At 39.1% G+C, this 20,000-nt stretch overlaps 2 protein-coding genes and 1 pseudogene across 5 annotated transcripts in view; 2 read left to right on the plus strand and 1 right to left on the minus strand.

The window, feature by feature from the left end:
- The first annotated feature begins 366 nt into the window (after positions 1 to 366).
- On the plus strand, positions 367 to 10,386 carry LOC138021583 (PR domain zinc finger protein 12-like; annotated as a pseudogene).
- Positions 2,998 to 15,607, minus strand: LOC138021511 (uncharacterized). Of its 3 annotated transcripts, none has more exons than XR_011126381.1 (2): positions 4,736 to 5,738; positions 2,998 to 3,225 (listed from the first exon to the last, which is right to left on the minus strand). XR_011126381.1 is itself a non-coding variant. In XM_068868412.1 (1 exon), exon 1 carries the CDS (start codon positions 15,512 to 15,514, stop codon positions 13,076 to 13,078), a length of 2,439 nt encoding a protein of 812 aa, XP_068724513.1. In that variant the 5' UTR covers positions 15,515 to 15,607; the 3' UTR covers positions 7,652 to 13,075. The 3 variants fall into 3 exon arrangements, 1 of the variants encoding a protein (XP_068724513.1); XR_011126379.1 differs by lacking the exon at positions 4,736 to 5,738 and adding an exon at positions 12,973 to 15,607 and having other exon boundaries at positions 3,202 to 3,225; XM_068868412.1 differs by lacking the exons at positions 2,998 to 3,225; positions 4,736 to 5,738 and adding an exon at positions 7,652 to 15,607.
- A 275-nt stretch (positions 15,608 to 15,882) lies between these two features.
- Positions 15,883 to 20,000, plus strand: part of LOC138021527 (serine/threonine-protein kinase Kist-like) — a 15,962-nt gene continuing 11,844 nt past the window's right edge. The window contains exons 1-4 of one of the 2 annotated variants that reach the window (XM_068868426.1): positions 15,883 to 16,338; positions 17,057 to 17,334; positions 18,508 to 18,603; positions 19,956 to 20,000. The exon at positions 19,956 to 20,000 is cut by the window's right edge and continues 78 nt beyond it. In XM_068868426.1, coding sequence (XP_068724527.1) covers positions 16,059 to 16,338; positions 17,057 to 17,334; positions 18,508 to 18,603; positions 19,956 to 20,000 — 699 coding nt within the window. In that variant the 5' untranslated portion in view covers positions 15,883 to 16,058. The remainder of the gene's footprint in view (positions 16,339 to 17,056; positions 17,335 to 18,507; positions 18,604 to 19,955) is intronic. The other variant, XM_068868431.1, reaches the window with a different exon arrangement.

A 20,000-nucleotide genomic window follows, 5' to 3' on the forward strand; every position in this document is an offset into this window, starting at 1 on the left:
AGCACGTTGATCAGATGCTCATGTCTCCCCAAGGTGTAGACCATTGCGCATGCTCAATAGCTAGCTAAGGCAGGTGCATTGCTCCCTGGTAGGTCCATTATAAGCGAGTGGAACAGCGTTTCAAGGAGGTGTGAAGGGCCATGATGAAAAATATTTGAGTATTACAAAGGACTTAGTTAGGTTTTTGCTTAAGCTATTGTTACACGTCTTGACCATTGTCAACGACAAACATTGGTCAGAATATATAGCGCTGACGTTTTATTAAATCTTCATAAACTCGAAGTAAGTGAATACGTAAAGTAGGATGATGAGCGAAGAGGAGGCTCGAGGGAGATCATAGATCAGTGACCACGATTACTTGCAGAGATGTCTGTTTGGGTAGCGCCGCCACTCTTGGAAAACCAAGCGGTCCTCTGAACATCAGTCAGGAGGTCTTGAGGAGTGTTTTATACGGAAATGGTGCAACGTTTTTGGAGGCCAGAAAGAAATGACTTTTAAATCCGGTGTGCTAGAAAGAGTTGACTACAATTTGGATGAAGGTAAATTCTCTTTTTTCCCCATTATTACGGTACAATAGTATTATTAAATGTCAATGAATTGGAAAACTACAACGTAATTTTTTAAACCCTGTGTGTGCTTCTTCCCTAGCTGGCGTATTAAAGCAATGACAAATTATGTAATTACTTCTCTATAAATGATGTGTTTAGTTATAAGGGATTTTTCATTTCCTCAGCCAGTTTCCGCACCGTTGTATGGAAAAATGATGTCAAAGACTTGTCTAAAACTGCTTCACCTTACGTATTCTTTTGGAATTTAACTAAGGAATGTCATTAAACATTAACGACTTAGGAAAGTTTATAGGCTCTGGTTTATTTTAATGAGGAGAATTTTAGTTTCTTTTATGTAACACGCACTTTCTAGCCTTCAGAGTTCCAAAACTTTCGCAAACTATTTCTCGTGTGGTTGTTCATAAGTAACGAGACAACGGGTCAATATACTACCGTGGCATAAATTGCAAAATCGCGTGAGATTACGCTCGTATTCATGTTTTTAGTAGTCAAAGGAAAAAAAATTCATCGCTCCGGGCTGTGCCAAAATGAATATTAAAAAGCGAATGCTCTGATTTACTTCTTGGGCAGTCATGTAACGAGTTTTCTTTCTGGGTGGTTGGGGAATTTTAGAGGCCTAGCGCGCTATAACACATTGCACGCCCGTTCTAAGCGGCTTAGCTTTTGCTCAATGTTTTAAGAACACATCACACAGTTTCCGGCTGTCTGGTGAAACGGTCATTAGAATGTGAACTACCAGCAAACAACATTTCAAATATAGAAGCGAAAGCGCTTCCTCATTTCAATTGTAATTTGAGAACGATAACAAGGTTTAAATACCCAATTTTCTGAAGGCAGGTGGATTGCTGGCCGAATGAATATGTATGCAAACTCGGAAATTTAACCAAAAACACTTAATTCCACCGGGGTTTGTAAACCTACAGTATTTCGTGGACTTTTAAGCTCTTTGAGTATAAGTTCATGCCTTATCACTTGATGTTTTTGCGATTGTGATGGGTCAGATATAGATGCCCATGGTTCTGACTGTGGATTATTCGATTCCAACCTTATCGAAAACTGTGTACCCTCATTGAAATTCTCGAGTGCTTAGGTGACAGAGAATATAAAGGAACACAGTACAGAGAATGAAATACGTTTAAACTGGTCTAATTTCGAATTTGCTTTTGGAGAGAAATTAGCATGTTTGGACATTTTTTATCGTGTAATTAATGTCTACTAGTTGGAATTAAACAAAGATTAGCATATCAAAGAAGAGTAACATGATGGAGTAACAATGAGCCGAAAACAGTCAAACTCAAAGCAAACTCAATCAAAGAAGACAAAACGGCAAAAAACAACTGGGAAAGACCTTGCGACCACGTGACTCGCAGTCAAACACCCTGGCCTCCTATCGCCTTATCGCATCCACTTGCAATTGTAAAATAATAAAAAAACAGGTACTGAAAGCTACTCAGCGTCGAAGACGCTTGTTTTTGGAAAACAAGCTTCCGTGCTTAGAAGGTTCAAATACGTGTGCCGTATTGTTTGACCTTCTTTACTTTTGCATTGTTTACGAAATTTACCAATACCTAAATAAAAACCTATTATAAAAGAAGTGTTCAGTAATGAAAATTTGCGAATCATATCCTTCCTAGCCATATCTTAACTTCCGCAATCATCTCCAAATTTACTTCTTTGGTTTGTGTTTCACACTGTGAGCTCCATCAAAGGTGATTGTTTGTCGCTGATAAGAATCCCATAGCATAACAATTCGTTAGAGATTAATGCGTCAAGTAAACCATCCTTTCTTCTGCTTATCATGGTGTATTTAGCACGTTCCACGGGTTTACTTTAATTCAAGATCATAAAGATTATAAGAAAATCCCTAAAGCAGGTGGCTCCATCGTAAATAACCTCACTGAATCTCAATTCACAACCAGAAATCGATCTGAGGAAGCTCGTCTCTCTTCGAATTCGTCGTCTCGGCAATATCCCTTGATCTGCGACTCGCCAGACCGCTTTCGCTTTTTTACAATCTTTACCCCAGTCATAAATAAAACGTTATGAATAATTGATTGCAAACGACTTCTGTTAGCTGCGATATATTACTACATCACAAACTGACTAGCGCTTCGATTTTCATTCACTCGTACACTAGAGAAATCGTCGCTAATCTTAACCTTCCTACTACTTGTCTGCTGATTCTGACTTTAGCTCTCTTTAAATCTGTAAAAAATTCTGAATTTGTCAGTTCCCGCCTGTGTTCATTGCATCCATTGATTCAAAAGGATCACGCTGCTGTCTCTATGCTTTTACTAATCCGGTTTAAAAAAGCAATGTCTAGACTTGGTTCAGGTGTCAGTTATCTTGACTATAAAAATCATTTTTTACATGGCTGAATTCAACTTTCTTACCCAATCAGTATTTAGCACCGAAAAGTGAACTTTACTACTATATGTTTCTTTCTTTAATCAGAGCAAGAAGTAAGCTTTATAAATGGGATGAAGCGCGTCGAATCAACAGCTTTGGTCCCTGTTCTGAGCAACGACAGCACCAAAACCAAACAGCTCTGTCTAGAGAACGAGTCGTTCTTCATGGCATTTGTCTCTCTTCCGGAACAAGTGACCATAGCTCCCTCTTCAATTCCTGGTGTTCAACTTGGCGTGTTTAGTACATGCTGGATCAAAGAAGGAACACAGATGGGTCCTTATACTGGTCGTATAGTTAAAATAGAAGACCTCAACTCTGACGTTGATAACAGCCTCATGTGGGAGGTAGGTATATTGGACACGACAAATAACGCGGTAGCCCTAGTGCATGTTATCAAGTTTAAGATTGCGTTAGAAGGCACGCTGGCTGAACGTTATCGCCAAGCACCATGTGATGTTCATCCATATCCGAGCCCTGTAGGTTGTCGATTTTAAAATCAGTTAAGACCTACCTAAATTTTTATTACAGTTGTTTTTTCGAAAACCCGGGGCATCAACAGTTATTGGCGAAATTCAAAACAACAAATACTTTTTTAGAAAAAATAAATGGTAATTCACGATTGATATGCAAAGCTTGCTGTGCTTGGCTGATGACTCCAGATTAAAATGTCTTAACTGTCGGAAGATAATGCTAAAACATTAATTTCTTGTTCCTTTGCTGTCAACTACAAAATCTAGTCGTTTAAAAGGGATTTTTTTTCCTGCTATACTTTTGCAATCTTAAGAGGATATTAAAAGACAGAGTCGGCCTGAAGCTCCAGATTATTAGGACAACTAAACCAAACAAAATATACGAGAATTGCGTACCAAAAGAAAGAAAATATATAAAACTCCCCGATCTACCCAAGAACATTTCATGAGCGTCGTTGACGCTCGAAATAAACTAGGGCGAGCTATAAAAACTCAGAGAATCCGAGTTTTATTTGACAATCTATCCACTATTCTCCTTGTGTTTGAACAGTACACAAGGCATTTGAGGACCTCCTTGACTTCCACAACACAGCACCTTTTATTCTTCATACAAATCTAGGAATTCCCCAGATTATCACAAACTGTGAATAATAAAGAAATTACCATTCCTTGCAATTCGTGGTCGAACAATCCGGTTACAATTCGTTACAAAATAATTCTGAATGCATTAATCATACTGCAATCGGAACATCAGGATGGCGATTAAAACAGAACATTTCAGTGATGCTTCTCTTGTAATGGAATCATTTGCTTTGAATTATTTTATTAGGTTCTCAACGAAGATGGCTCGGTGAGCCACTTTTTAGATGCCAAAGACGAAAACCCTCGTAATTGGATGGGTTTTGTAAACTGCGCTAGGAATGAACAAGAACAGAACCTTGATGTATTTCAGTACGGTGGCAACATTTACTACCGCGCGGTAAAAGACATCCCACCGGATCAAGAATTGCTTGTTTGGTACGGCGGAACATACATTCAGTTTCTCGGTATACCTGGAATAGCGCCTGTTAATGACTTTGTAAGAAGAAAGCGAAGAGGACACGAAGAAGACGAAGGGCACATTTCAGGTTGGTATGCGTGGGGAAGCCCAAACATGGTTATATTTAGTTTTACCATTTGTCCGCCAGGTTGAAGAAAAAAAGGAAAAATCAATCTATGCCCTTATAAACAGGCATCAAAGTATATTACATTGTAATTGCTTCCAGTTGGGTTCCTACACTGACTTACCTTTTCGTGCAAAAGCACAGACCTGCTCGGCAGACGTGAACTGTGATTTGCCATTTACATGCAACACCATGCTCAGTGAGCTTTAACCAACTTAAAGATATCTTCGACAGCAACAATGCATAGAACTTAGATCACTCTGAGACACATGCAACAGTGTTTCCATCAGTATTAATTCTTCACCATTGAAGAAAAGCAAGCGCAGAGAATACGTATGCTAAGAATGGACCTTGGATAAAATATTGAAAAGAAAAATGATTTTTTTTTTAGAAAAAAAGAGACAGTAACCTTTATTCCATAAATTCTCAACGATCGTTGCAATGGTCTTCTACTTTCTTGTCGAAAATGAAAACTACTATATAGAATGCTTTCTTTACTCGTTTATTATTAAAAGCTTTTCTTAACACCATATGCCTTAGAAACTTTAAGATAAAACTGTTTTACGATATTATAATGCCTTTTTAGCTTTTCCATCCGAAATAATAACGACGCGCGAATTAAATTTTCTGAAATTCACACCAATTATGCCGTAGTATTTTCACATATGCTCCTTACGAGAAATAAAAAATGTTATTCACATCCTTACTAGAACTCGACTTGTTAAATTTACCAGTCGACTTAACTAATTTTACAGGAACTGCTCAAAATAAACCAGTGTTTTATTTGTTTCAAGTGATTCTCTCACAAAAAGTTACAGAGAATAAGAGTTCAACGAATTTGCTAAAAAAAAATTGCTTACATGGGTATTGAAATGTGCATTCCCGCATAAACTCATTGTAGATATCTGGTATTCTTTGAATATTTGCTAAAGTTAATAAAAAATACTTCGGTATTTATGTTTATGAGTGCAGTAAAAAGCTTTTCTGCGGCATCGAATTTGTTTTAATTTTCCCCCACCGGAAACCGAATTCATTTTCACGCGTTTTCTTTAATTTTCCATGCAGGTTTACTATATCCATTAGCACGTATTTTTATTAATATCTTCTCCCAGTGTGTGCTACGTGGTCATTTCAGGCGAAATAGGCGAATCATTTTGAAACAGCCAAAACTGAAAATTCCCGGCCAAACCTAAATTCAGTTTATCGCGTGCGAAGCGCGGTTCAATTTACTAAGCAGACTCAGTGGCTAAAACAAACTGTTCACGAATTTAACTGATTTCTTTTTAATTAGAAAAGGAGCAAGTTTTTCGAAATTTGCATTTCCAACAGCGCGTACGGGGAGTTAATGAAACTAATAAATATTGAAAGAGACCGTTTCAGGAAGGTGCACGACCTTGCTAGTAGGTTAGGCAGGAAACCTTTAAGGAAAACAGATGATTCCATTTTTTTTAAAATTCAAAATTAAGGAGGAGCCACCTAACAGTTTGGTACACTATGCTATAAGTAACCCGGTGGGTGCAGTGCGTTTTAAGCGTGTTTAATTTATAAGTAATTCGTAAAAATGAGAAACGGAATAATTCTAACAGTCGTCCAAGACTTCGAACATCGGGGTGGTATTTCTGAACTTTTCTTTGCCTGTTCGAAGCGTCGTGCATGTACGTTCTTGCATACCTGCGTTACTTGCTTATGTTGGTGGTTTCAATTGCTTTTACTAGATTTCAACCACACTGAAACGGATTATTTGCTGAGATAACTACAGTAATTATTAGGTAGTTAACCCTCGAGCTAACATCATCTCTCTGATGTCCTCTGATGTACGCCTAATGAAAGTAATGCACAAATTACAACTTTATTTTTTCCTCATCGATTGTTTGCTCCCTCAAACCAACTTGCTTACTAACAAGAAACCGTATCTTAGTACATAGCGCATCCGGAAGCCACGAATCGCAACTTTTATCGTGTAAACAGCGATCGAAGAAATTTACATTTACATGTTTTTATTTTATTATTATTTTTTCAACCAAAAAACTACGAAGAAAGGAAAGTACCTTGAGTATAAAAGCAATATACCTTCGTTTGCTTTCGAATTATGATTTTTTTTGATAGCCAAAGTAAATTTGCTTAGACAGTTTATTTTAAAGAAATCGAAAATGGATCGTGTTACCTCTGTTCTTGGCCAAAAAACAGTACAAGCTTAAGGCAGCTGTATTTCGATTAATTTAGCAGGCTTTCAAGGAAAATCAATTAGGACGCCAGGGTATAAAATTAATAATGGATTAACTATAATGATTTGTAAACGGTTCTTATTCGGCATGTTTAAAAGTGTTCAATTAAAGGGAAGTTTATTTAAACGAAGTGGTTTAATAAAAAGAGCTTTAGCAAACAGAAAGGGGGAGTCTATATGGTATTAAAAACTGCATTTACGCTGCCTGACCGACTCCAAGTACGCTTTAGTTTATGCCTTCGGGTCTCCCTAATCTCCCGATCTTTAAAATCGTAAAAACGTTCAAATTTGTTAAAAAAAAAAATTCAAAACTTGAGGATAAAACAAAAAATTCGATGGAAACTATTGAGACCCATTGTTAATTAAGCTTCACTAGAGCCTTCGCTTTCTTTTTTTCTTTTCTTGTTCTAGCACTAATGAAAGGAAGACAGGTGATTTTTGTTATATCTGTAAATCGGTTCCTTTGTATTCCGATAACATCACACTAGTTTTGTTGAAATTCTATCCTGCTTGAATAGCTTACTACTAGAAAAATGAAGGTAATAGAGTGAGCATTGTCAAGCCAGTATTTCTATGATTTAAAAAAAAATCGTCGAATCTTTTTAAGATCTTCATTTTCTGGAGAAAAACAACCCCAAATCCATTCTCATTGTCCATATTTACTGTAACAAATCACACAAACTGCGTCAAGACTTAGTAAACCAAGTCTCTTTCTAATGTCTTGGCTTGCGTGTCTGTTTAATTTAGTTTTAATGTACTTCTTTCCACGTCTTTCGCCACGACCAACAATAGTTAAAGAAACAATACTTTGGCAACTTTTTCTTTTTTCATTGAATTCACGATTTAGCGGCTCATGCTTAAAAGTAAGCCATTTGATTATTATTATTATTATTTTTGGCAGTGTGCAATGCTTCTAATTACATGAGCATTGCTTGAATTTCGAAGTAAATGCGGTGAGGCTCAACCACAGTTAATTAGGACTTCCAAATTGGTTTTTTATTGCGCTGATCACCTGGTTCGAAAAGACAGGTTTTTTTCATTTGTTTTTTTGCTTGTCATTTTTCCTCCTCTCAAAACGCGATTGCCTTGAATGCACGTATCACATATCATGAATCAATATTTTATTTTTGCCCGCCTTGGCAAAGTTTTTAGTTAATCGAAAATCACATACTTCCGCCCAAGGTCATAAGATAAATGCACGTTCGTTTTACTTGCCAAAGTACCCCTTTGGGCTTCAAGCCAAGAAACGGCACGCCCCGTGTTATCGACCACGAAACGTTTCGCTTGGGGCGACAGCAAATAAATCATCAGAAAGCTGAACGAACTAACTTATTCTGGGAGGCGAGAGCGTTCATTGAAAGACAGTCTTAGTAAAGATTGCGACAGCTCGGATGTCCTTTACTCAGGAACGGCCCGGAAGAACTATATTTGTACGTTCTCCAATTATTCCATAAACATTTAAGTCAAAGGGGTAAGATATTATGTCATCAGGAGTCCTTACTTCCCGTTAAGGTATACAAAACTTCTCCAATTTAATGCCAATGATTTTTCATCTTTCTCATTTTCCATACTATAATTTCAGTCTCACCGCATTTCTTGTTGTTACACAAAAATTCAAGAGAGAAAGTGTGACAATGACCAAGCGCCAACCGAAAACCAATTCAGTCTCGGTCCAAAGAGATGTAGCTATAACTGATGGAACATATTGAAGATAACACCTATAACACCGATGGTGAAATCTCTATTCCACCATCAATAAGCCGGGATACCAGATAATACTCATTGTGGCAAGAACTACCTGGCTTATCGGCAGTTACGTTTTCCTTCGCTCTTACCAATGCCTAAGCAGAACTTGTTGAACAACGCGAAAATGAAAATATCGCACATTTCTAGCTCTGACTCCACTTTACAACGCTGAAAGTTTCACCCGCATGCTTTAAAATATTTTATAACAGTTACAGGTTACCAGGCATTCAACGAAAGAGAGATCGGTGTTAAAAATAATCCCAGAAGGACAAAATTAAACCTGTTAAGATTTGACCTCCCGTCCCATGGCAAGAAAGACGATTTAACGACTGTTACAAGTATGATAAGATTGAATTTTGGCGTATAAAATTAAAAAGAAAAATAATTAAAAATGTTAGACACACTTTGAGTAAAAACTAGGACTCGATAAAAGCTGGAAATCTCCTATTCAGAGTCTCTCAAGACAAGTTCAAAAACAGCTATTTTTTGAAAAAGTCCTTGTTTTAATTTGCGTTGTGAATAGGATTTTCTCATATCAGTTTTGATTTCAAGCTGTTTTCAAATCATGTTGTATAATTTACAACACAGCGTGAAATGTTTATCTTGGAACTCAACTACCTCGACCACTTTCCACATTTCCTGTCTACCATTGTAATTCTAAAACAGGAAATCGCGTCCAACTGAGCCACAAATTGTAGAAGATATCTTTTGAATATTAGTTCTAGAGAAATAAATCTTTGCATGTTTGTTGTTGTGAAAATTGTGACTTAAAAAAGTTTTTTTGTCTCTTTTTCAGACGACCCAATTTACAAATTCAACCCGGAGCGAGTCAAAAACACCGTTGTACCAGGGAGACTTAAATGTACCCTTTGCAGACGGGGATTTAACTCGCGCAGTAACTTGCGCTCGCACATGCGTATTCACACTCTTGAGAAACCGTTCCAATGCAAGTATTGCAAGAAGTCCTTTTCACAGTCTTCAACTCTTCGCAATCACACCAGGCTCCACACGGGAGAGAAACCATATAAATGTAATGTTTGTCACTTCGCCTACTCACAGCTCGCTGGACTACGAGCTCATCAGAAATCGGCAAGACATCGGCCATTACACGAAGCAGCGAAAGTAGCCGCTCAAAACTCAAAAAGTCTTCATGATGAATCAAACCTTGACGAACTCTCACCCTCAGAATCTCCTAAATTAGAAAGTGTGTCGCAATAACTATAAAAGGCGACATTTTAATTTGAAAAAAAAAAAAAAAATTCGTTGTGAGGTGTGTACGCATATTCGTCTATAACGCCGCCGGCTTAATTTTAAACTTCACGGAGAGTTAGATATTCTATATGTAGCTGAGCTGACAGAATTAGGAGTTTCCTAAAACACTGCTAAATACAAGTAGTAGAATAAAAACAATCAGCCAAGAACTACTTCAACAGACATAGTGCAGATTATATTTGATACTAAGAGTTGATACACACAAGAACATTTTAAATCGGTTAGTCTACTGTCGGGGATCGCTATACGAAATGCATGTACTTTTTCTGCGCGGTTAGTGAGCTTCTATAGAGTAAACACATCAAAGAAAATCTTAAAATACCTGCAAGCGTTTCAGTTGTATATACTATGTAAATATTTTGTTTAAAAAGAATGGCGGAAAGCCCTACGAAAAGTAAAAGGTAACGCCATGCTTACATTCAAGCCGTCTGTGTGATGGACACTCCAACAAGTTTAAAATACATCGATCCACTCTAGTTTACGGAAGAGCTTTTTTTATAGGACTGAAATAAACAGAAATCCATGAGCGTGAAGTTGATGTGTGGTACTTTCAAAGAACTCCCTAGAACCATTACTCACGACATGAATTATTTTTCTCAGGGGGACACGGATGATTTCCATGTCAAACTGAACGTCGGCAGATGATCTTTCATGTCAAAAAGAGACCATTAACAAGCACTCACAAAACTGAAAAAAGGCTTTCGCCTCAAGAACTTGATATCCGGAAAATAAAGAACAAATCAATTCTCTCACAGTTTTTGACACAGCCGATTGAGAAACCTTTCTGTGCATGAATCTCAACAAGGCCTGCTTAGTCTGTTGCTCATATGCATGTTACAAAATACTACTCCCTTGCTTTGTTCATTCGAAAGATGCAGTTTATTTTCACAATCAGATGAAAACTCAGTTTGAATCTCTAACCTCGGCTTCCCTCCTCTTTTTTCCGTTAAATCATTTTCTTTAACTTTATATTTGAAATGCAAATCAACAAAATAAACGTGAAAAAAGAGAAGTTCGGCGTTTCTTGAACATATCTTTTACCAAGTCATGCGAGCCATGCAAGGGCAAGACCGAAAGAAGGACTTTTTTCAAATCATATTAGTTATAACAGTCATATCGCGATGGCCAGGATTAAGTAAATGTGCCATCTAAAATCACCCGTCCTGGTTGCTCTATGAAGATTTTCTCAAGAAAAATGGCATAACACATCAGCTGCTCCCAAGTTGGACAAACGTTTCTCTTTGACAAAATGAAACAAAAACGAGATTTCATCCGGCATGTCGCTTTCCAAATTACCACTTCCCAGTCAATTTGTCGGGGAAAAAAAACTGTGATTACCTCTGCTTCAAAACGTCAACTCTATAGTGAACGTTATTTACGCTAACTTTTGCATTTAGATATGATCGAAGTGCTTTTTGTGGGAAAAAAAAGTTCTCGAGTAATGTAGTGGAGTATTCTGAGATAAGCTAAAGCTTTAATAATAAGCCGGATTTTGTGGTCAAGATATCACCGCCATTACTCACTTGCATTGAAATGGAATATTTCAAAACAACGAGTACGGAGGTCAGAATTATGGACTAGTAAAAGCCTACCCTCGCCTTTTCGGCTATTTTATCTTCCGGGACAACAAAAACAACTTATAAATTAAAACGCTACTTCACGCCACTCTTATCTCTGTAGGTGACTCGATGATCCTTATACTCTTCGCCGATTCGGTTATGTTTGCTTCAGTGTTTGTTCAGTTTTCCGCATGGTCAGGTGTAATCAACGATTCATGAAAAGCGCTACCATATCTTTCTCACGTACCAAAACGAGGGAACATTGTTTTTTAAGCATATCAACCTGGCTCAAATATATTTGGATAAAAATATTCAAATGCTTGGGTTAGACTTGTTTGTTTTCTCATTTAAAGTTGTCTCTCTTTCTCGCCCCATCTTTGGACTCTTTCGGACGGTAAGGAAACGATTTTTGTTGCTTGTTGAATTTCGAAATGTAAAGGACTATTTGTGACGGCTGTTTGGAAACTTGATTTTTTTCCAACCGGCCCCGCGCGTGTCAAATTGTGATCGTTTTTTGAGTACTTCCAACGTTACCATGGAATCAAAATGCCATCGCCACTTCGTACGGAAGAGCAGTTGAATTGGTACAGAGGGGAAATAATTTTTAAGCTTCTCAACAGGAAATGAAAATGATTTACAATGGAAAACGGCCTGACCGACAACATCGGAGAAATGTACAGGTTTCCAAACGAACCTTCCACAAATCCCATCGGCCAGCAACTCATTATGTCAATTCAGTTAGTACTACAATAGTTTGATAGTCAGTCAACTAAGCCGGCGTGCTCCCGTCTGGTCTCAGTTGGAAGAGCAACGGTGATGTAATCAGCAGGTGGTAGGCTTCTTTCTCTACCCTTGTGTGGGCGCAATTTCACGAGATTTGCATAAGCACTTTAAGACCCTTAAAAGTAGAAATATAGATAGTCCCTATTCATACGCTACCGGATGCTAGCGTTGGCAAATCGTGTGGTTGGTGCAAAGCCGCTGTAGGTTGGTTGTATTCAAATTCTGGTTACTCGTGCTCTGTATCCAAACTGAGAACCTAAAAATACCTCTCTTCGAGATTTGGAACGCGGATAAACCAGAAAATAACCGCTTCGATCGTGAGACTAACACGATCCACACACAACACATACCAAACAATACCATACCAGATTAACATGATCCACACACAACACACAGGTGTCTCACTAACCAATGGTTTGCGCGCACAAACTGCAAGGTAGTGACCATAAAAGGAGGCAAGAAACTCTAAAGCGACTCCAGGAAAAGTATTTTGAGTGAAAAATCAAGTTCGGGGCCAGCACAGCTATTACAAGCAATCTTGTGAACTGAATACGTAGGAAAACAACGGGTACAAAACACTACAAACAACAAACAATAGGCCCATATACTGGACACAATAGAGCTGTGGCCTATACCAATCACATGAAATTTGGGGTTGTAAAGGGTTTTTTTTGTCTCGCTTCAACTGCGTGCATGGTATCTGCAAAATTGAGGAAGTACCCTTACGACAAACTGACACATTGCTTAACGAAGATGGCTTTATAGTTTACTCAATACCTTTGAGACAAAGTGCAATAGCGACTTGCCCAGTAGGTCATCTCAGTACACAAGGTCAGTTTCATCAAGTCTCAACCGAGTGCGTCTCACACAACAGGTCTAGCTACTTGTCATCAGGTGTCAAATTCTCACCGAGATACACATTACTCAAAAAGTCACATAAAGGAAGAGAACAAACAGCTTTGTGCACGTGACTGGGTGTGACAAGTCTGATGCCGTATGAGGTGTTCTGGTCGGTGACGCATGCCCAGGATTGGCGTAGAATATCCTCAGCAAATCTTTGGACCGCCGCTAAAAGCATGGTCTCGATGACGTGAAGATTTACTCCGTCCATACTTATGGATTTTAGCTTGATACCTATATCACTGCACGCCTCCCGAACCCACATCTGCTCCGGTGTCACGGACAATATATACACCACTGACTTGCTTTCTTGCTGTTTGCTAGACTCTCTTTCAGGTGATAAACCCACTACGTCTACATCGAAGTCTTCACAGTCGTCGTCTGCTTTTGGAACATCAGGGAGCCGTTTTTCTTGTTCTTTAATTTCTGACAAGAAGGCAGTAGAAGACGTAACGCTGGTGAATGACTGCTTTTCACACTCGTGGACTCCACTTTCATCTAAACTGACTTCGAGTAAGTAGCCTCCACATAGTTTGCAGAATGAGGCATTCTCGTTAACAGCCGATATATCTGACGGGCTGTAACCATATCGACGGAACCACAAAAGCACATCTTTCGTGCTGAGCGTACACGAGGGTATACATCGGGATAGGTATCGTCTGACAGCAGCTGCCCTTTGCCATTCGCAGGCTCTCCTCTTACCAATACCCCAGCTCGCAAACTGTTCAACTGAGGATGCACAATAGGGATACGTAACTAAATTCCTCTGAGAGTGAATCAGCGGGTGATGTTTCCCTGCCAGTCGCAGGCATTCACGTATTTCGTCCGTAAACTTGACCGTGGCTTCAAGTTCGCAGCGGCTGCTTGTGGTGGTCTCAGGGCTGCTACACCGCGAAGCTGGCAAACTGTTGACAGGTGTGGACGTGACTGATGAAATAGCCGAGGAAACATCGACTGATTTCGGAGATTCTAGCTTCATTTTCTTCAACTGAGGATACTGCACCGAAATTCCAAAACTAGAAGGGCTATTATTCTCTGTGACAAGCTTCTTAGCAAGTTCCTTGTTGCGCACAGTACTACCGGGTCTCCTTTCTGAATGACAATGATGATTTTCCTCAGTAGCATTAGCTGTGACATTGACTAGATTTGTAGATAAGGTTTCTTCTATGCCTGAGTTCGATGAATCAAATGGAATGCAATTGTCGCTAAATGTTCTGCGATCTAATTCCAAGTCTACGACAGTCTCTGCTCCCAATGTCTGTAGCCCTGTATATGTTCTATCCAGCTTCAGCTCATGAATGACATCCACTCTCTTGTTCCTGGGATCAACAAAGTGCAACTGGACTCGCACTGGAAATTCACCCCATCCTCTTCTTGTTAAATGAAACGGTGGCTTGTTCACTTCCACGATGTCATTTGGACGGTAGCTCGGATGAAGGAAAAACCAGACTTTCTTTATGAATCGATCAATGTGTGGTTCCTCTGGCGGACCGCGCACGTACACCATCCATTTGTGCGTTGATTTGTCGTTTTCTTCTCTATTGTCGATGGAGATGAACTTTGACGTGTTGCCAATAATAATTCGCTTCTTTAGGTAAAATCTCGAACCCAAGCAAGTTAATGACGTGGATTCTGCATTCCAAAAGTTTCCTATCGGATTTGGTCCGCTCTTTTCGCTCGCATCGATCTTCAAATCATTTTGGGTTATTTTACAGCCAGTTAGCCTCGATTCATTATTTTGCACAAGGGTATGCGATGGAATCGAAACTTGTAGTTTCTCTTTCAATCCTCTAGTCATATTCAAATCATCACAAGAAGTTATTTTTAATCGCCCTTGCTTTCCATTAGAAAGCGAGTTATTGACACAAGTTTGTCCTACCGGAATTCGTGACCCAGCTTCATGAGATTTCGTGACTTTGGATTCACAAATAACAAGGTTACCGTTTTTAGGAGACTCCGTTGCTGAGGGTGTCTTTAGCTCGCTTGCATCTGAGGTGCTTGACTTGTACGAAAAACCACTACCTCTCGTTGCTGATTCAGAAAAAGTCTTTGGAAACCGAGCTGCTGAGATAAGATTTCGAGCTGACTTCCTGGCACCAAAGTTTTCCCTTTCCGGTCTATCAGTTCGATTTCCTTTTAGCTCGGATGTACCGTAGTATTTCGCCAACACGCAAGCTCTTAGTCGGTCCAACATTGCCTTCGCTTGACTGATTCGTTCATGAATTACATTAACTTCCCTCTCCTTAAGATGTATCTCAAAACCGAATTGTTGGCGAATAATGTTATCTATTTTCTGTATAGTTTGGTCTTTCACGTCTTGTTGTCGAGAGCTTAGGCTCCATTGTTCGCGCTTTTGTTCACTGCTTATTGACTCATAATCTGGATCTTCTGTCTCCTTCTCGTCTAAAATAGCTTCCATTTCTCTCTTGTATTCACTGAAGACGCTACAATCGAGACATGTCGTGAGTATCCAAGAGAACTCAAGAAACAACTCACATGGTGTTTACGTTCTGTGCGCATGTTCCTAGCTGTGAAACGCTGGTAGTGATGTTTTTTTCGTGGGCGCAATCACTTTCGTATCAGGGTATAGACTCCCAGAAATTGCAAAAGTCACGAAAATTCAAAGGAAGAGAGCAGGAACGACTGAAAATTGGAAGAAAGAATTTAAAAAAAAATATTTGTCGCATGAGAAATGGTGAAAAATTATGGTGCCTGTCACTTGCCCTGAAAATTTTCTAATACACTCACGACCGAACTACCCTCCCCTCTGTGTTACAAAAAGAAAGACATTTGATGCAAAATGGCGGAAAAAACAAGATCGATCAGTGGTAGCAATTACAGTGCTGTCATAATTTTCCCATTTTTTTTCCGGGATTCCTTCGAGCATCAATGTTTCATATTGTCGTAAGTGGTGAAAGAAAACTAAAGATCAAGTTTTTCTTGGTGGTTAAATCTTTGCAGCGATGACGGCCTCAGTTTGCAACGAATTTGAGGGGTTAAATTTACAGTCAAGGAAACATACGTGGAAACTTGGCAGTTATCTTGGACGAGGAACATGTAGCGTGGTGGTCGAGGCTTGTGGGTCCATAACGTCCAATCACAGCCAAAAGAAATCTCGGGATATCAAAGCGGCTGTCAAGATTTTCAAGCAAGGACTTCATTTTGACGTAGCTGGTGCTAATGAAATAGAAATTTTGGAGTATTTGAAAAGCCAAAGAGATTTTAACGAAAAGGGTTACGTAGGTAAGATTGCCTAAACTAAGTCATTCCTATTTTACATGATTTTACACCTCAAGGCCGGGTAAAACAGATTCAACATCATGCACGACTGTTGTATCCAGCATTGGACAATATGGACTAGTGGTCAAACGAATGTAACAGTCATGTTCCAGAACTCTTGAACTCAAGGGCTCACGTCTGTGAACTTTGAAATACCAAAGAAATTTATTGTCGAGGTCATCCTTTGTTTTTTTTGGGAGGCGCGGTGGCCTCATGGTTAGTGTGCTCGACTCTGGATCGAGTGGTCCGGGTTTGGGTCCTGGCCGGGGACATTGTGTTGTGTTCTTGGGGAAGACACTTTACTCCCACGGTGCCTCTCTCCACCCAGGTCTATAAATGGGTACCGGTGAAATGCTAGGGGTAACCCTGCGATGGACTGGCATCCCATCCAGGGGGGAGTAAAAAATTCTCCTAGTCGCTTCATGCCACAGAAACTGGGATAAGCTCCGGCTCTGATGGGCCACTTGGCTCGTAAACAGACTTTACTTTACCCTTTGTTTAGTATGCCCTCCAAGTAACCCAATCAGGGGCAGATCCAGGATTTTTCTTAGGAGGGGGTTTTGCAAAAAATGTTGCGCTACAATTTTTTCTCATTCTTTCCTATCATTTGTGACTCACCATCACCACAAAATTATTTGTTTCACCAAAACTAGGCACAATTTGCTTTTTCATTCCTTTTCAGTACAGTTGCTGGATTACTTCTCTTACAAAGGTCAGATGCTCTTAGCTTATGAAAAGCTTACTTGTAATCTTCACCACATTTTGGTCAAAAACTCTGGCAAAGGCCTTCCCCTGTTCATTATCACCAAATGTTCAAGGCACATTTTGAGTGGTTTGAATTTTCTAACCACTCACAAAGTGGTTCACGGTGATGTCAAGATGTCAAATATCATGTGGAATGCAAACAGTGGTAGATTCCAGCTTGTAGACTTTGGTCTTAGTTTTCTTCTAGAAAATCAAGTGAGTGGAACAAAATTGTGCTTTCAGTTAATAGTGTGAAGACTAGTTTCAACATTTTAAAGAGTAGTTTGTGGGTGACTTTTTTATATTTTGGTCATTTGCCAAAATGTGGTTAAATTTCATGAAATAAAAGCAGCATGTCCCAACAAATTGTGATTGCAGTGATGAAAAAAATAAAATGGCAGGGACTTCCTTCATTTTTGCATGGGTCCTGCAAGAAGATATTAAGAGCAGTCTATTGCAGCAATTTGATCACAATTTGAGTAAATAACTGAAATTGAAAGAACATTGACTTCATAAACAACCTGGTATTATTATTATCACTGTATCATTTTTGCAGCACAAGCTGCACCTGCTGCTGGTAAGCACCCATCCCCCCTCTCAGAGGAAAGTTCTTGCACTGGGTATTTTAAAAAAATGAAGGCACCTGAATCAACATCATGTTTTGCAGAAAGCAAACACTTGACATAGCAAAGTTTTCCTTCCCATTGTAGCTTCAATATAGGAAGATACTCGTTTCAATGTCAAATAAAGCATGAATAGGAATCCTTGACAACACAGGACACAAAAATTTGCACCACTTGCATACATAATTTTCATTATTTGCAGCCCAGCTTATCATATGGAGCAGAGAGGGCTCATAAAATACTGTTTTCTTTGCAGTAGTTGGGAATATTTTCGTTCTTCATGAAATTTGATCAGCTGAGAAAATATACAGCCTTTAACATTACTGACTATCTCAGACCATTGTAGCCTTCGAGAATACTTACTTGTCTCTGGCAATAACAGATATTTGATGAAGTCAATAAATTCCAAGTTCATGAGTCTGCAAAGAATAGAATGGCTTCCAAAGAAACAGAAAATTATTTTTGTATGGGATGCCAACATGTGGAACTAACTATTAAAACATATGGTTATAGTTCCCTATCTTATAATCATGATGCCAAGTAATGATTTATGAGTCTTTTCCTAATTGAAATAAGATTGCCTGAGAAAATGTGATCCTAAGAGGCTTGCTGTCCATGACATCTGCAATATATGGTGTACATGTACGTTTGGACTGTCATAATGTCTGAGGTGTGAAGATTACTAGCAAGATTAGGTGCTTATGTGCTATTATAGGCTGCAACACAGTATAAGGTTAACAAACTTACAGGGAATTTTTCTTTTTAGCCTTATCAATCTTTTCAAAGTTCTGGCTACAGATCGCCTGAGGGACACCTTTGGAACAGATTGCTGGACAGTGGCTGTGCTGACCCACGTATTTCAGTCAGTGTTAGATCGTTGAAACGTTTTGCAAATGTACTGTTAAGCTTAATAACATTACTAAGATAAATTACAGACTTTCATGTTTTTAGGAACACTGATTATTGACTAGCAGAGTACAAGTTGGAAGAAATAAATACCTCTTACTAACCGAGTTTGAGGTCCATACTGTAAGTTACGGCCCGAGTTTTTTCCCGTTGATTTATGGCCCAAGCGCGAAGCACGCGGGCCATAAATCAACAGGGAAAAACGAGGATCTGTAACTTACAGTACGGACCAAGAAAACGAGGTTAGTAAGATATTTATTATATCTCTGAGATTAACCGGCGCACGGGCAAGGAAACTAGTCAAAGTGAAGCGGAAGGTTCAACTGCCACAAAGAAATTATGCCGTGCCAAAATCCCAAAAACTAAATCTTCTTGGCTGTTAAGTTTGAAATAGTTGCTTGCAAGATTCAAACAGTTTTCAGTACAAGTTTATGCAACAGAAATGACATGAAAAACTCGCTAGATGATGTTTTGTCGAAATTTTAAATTTAGCTGGCTGTACAGCGGGCCGTACTGTAGAATATGGCCTGCTAATTTAGCCAATTACAGCGCGCGTACTATCTGAGAGATATAATAATAGTAATTAATTTTCTTCTACTTTGTAGGATGTTTAGTGACCAAAACTGTGATTCACTCCGATTTTACGAACAAGCTCTACAAAAGTAACCAATCTTTTAAAGCAGAAATATTTAACAGTTACTGCATTTCTTTTGTGATTCTTCTGCCTGTGTTCATATACTGATCTTGTTGCAATATGATTGGCTAATAAGCTAGGGATAAAAATGTGACAGTCGCCGCATGATGTGAGACCACTTTCTTTCCCCTTTGGTCGTTGGGGGATTAAAAGAAACAAAATGTTGGTTTTGAGAGGACAAAAAGAACCCAGAGGAAAACCTCATGAGTTGAGAACCAACGAACTCAACCAAACTATCATGCCAATTTGAGACATCGAACTCTGGATGCATCAGTGGAAGGTCAGTGCTCTCACCACTGCATCGAGTCTGCTGACTCTGCTCCTCATCCTTAACCCTTTGACGCCTGGACCGGCCTAAACCGGCCATACTTAGTATTTTACACTGTCTAACTCCAGATGATTTTACTGGTGAATGGGGAACCCCCAGGAGTCAATGGGCTAAGGGCAGTGGCAGCTGAATTGATGATTACCTGGTGACCAGCAGCTGACTGAAGTGATCTGAATCTAGTCATTGGTAAACAGCTGATAGGGGGTCTGTCATCAAGCAGTAATCAAAATCATAGCTTATACCAAGACACACTTGTTTGAACAATGTACTTTTTCCTTCCTCTTAGGGATGCTGTTGTGCAAGTGATATGTGGAGTTTTGCTTATGTACTT

This window comes from Montipora capricornis, chromosome 2 (genome assembly GCF_036669925.1).
Source record: "Montipora capricornis isolate CH-2021 chromosome 2, ASM3666992v2, whole genome shotgun sequence".
Lineage (NCBI taxonomy): Eukaryota > Metazoa > Cnidaria > Anthozoa > Scleractinia > Acroporidae > Montipora > Montipora capricornis.

Coding starts and splice junctions, on each gene's coding strand:
- LOC138021511 (XM_068868412.1), bottom strand. CDS start 15,514: ATGGAAGCTATTTTAGACGAGAAGGAGACAGAAGATCCAGATTATGAG.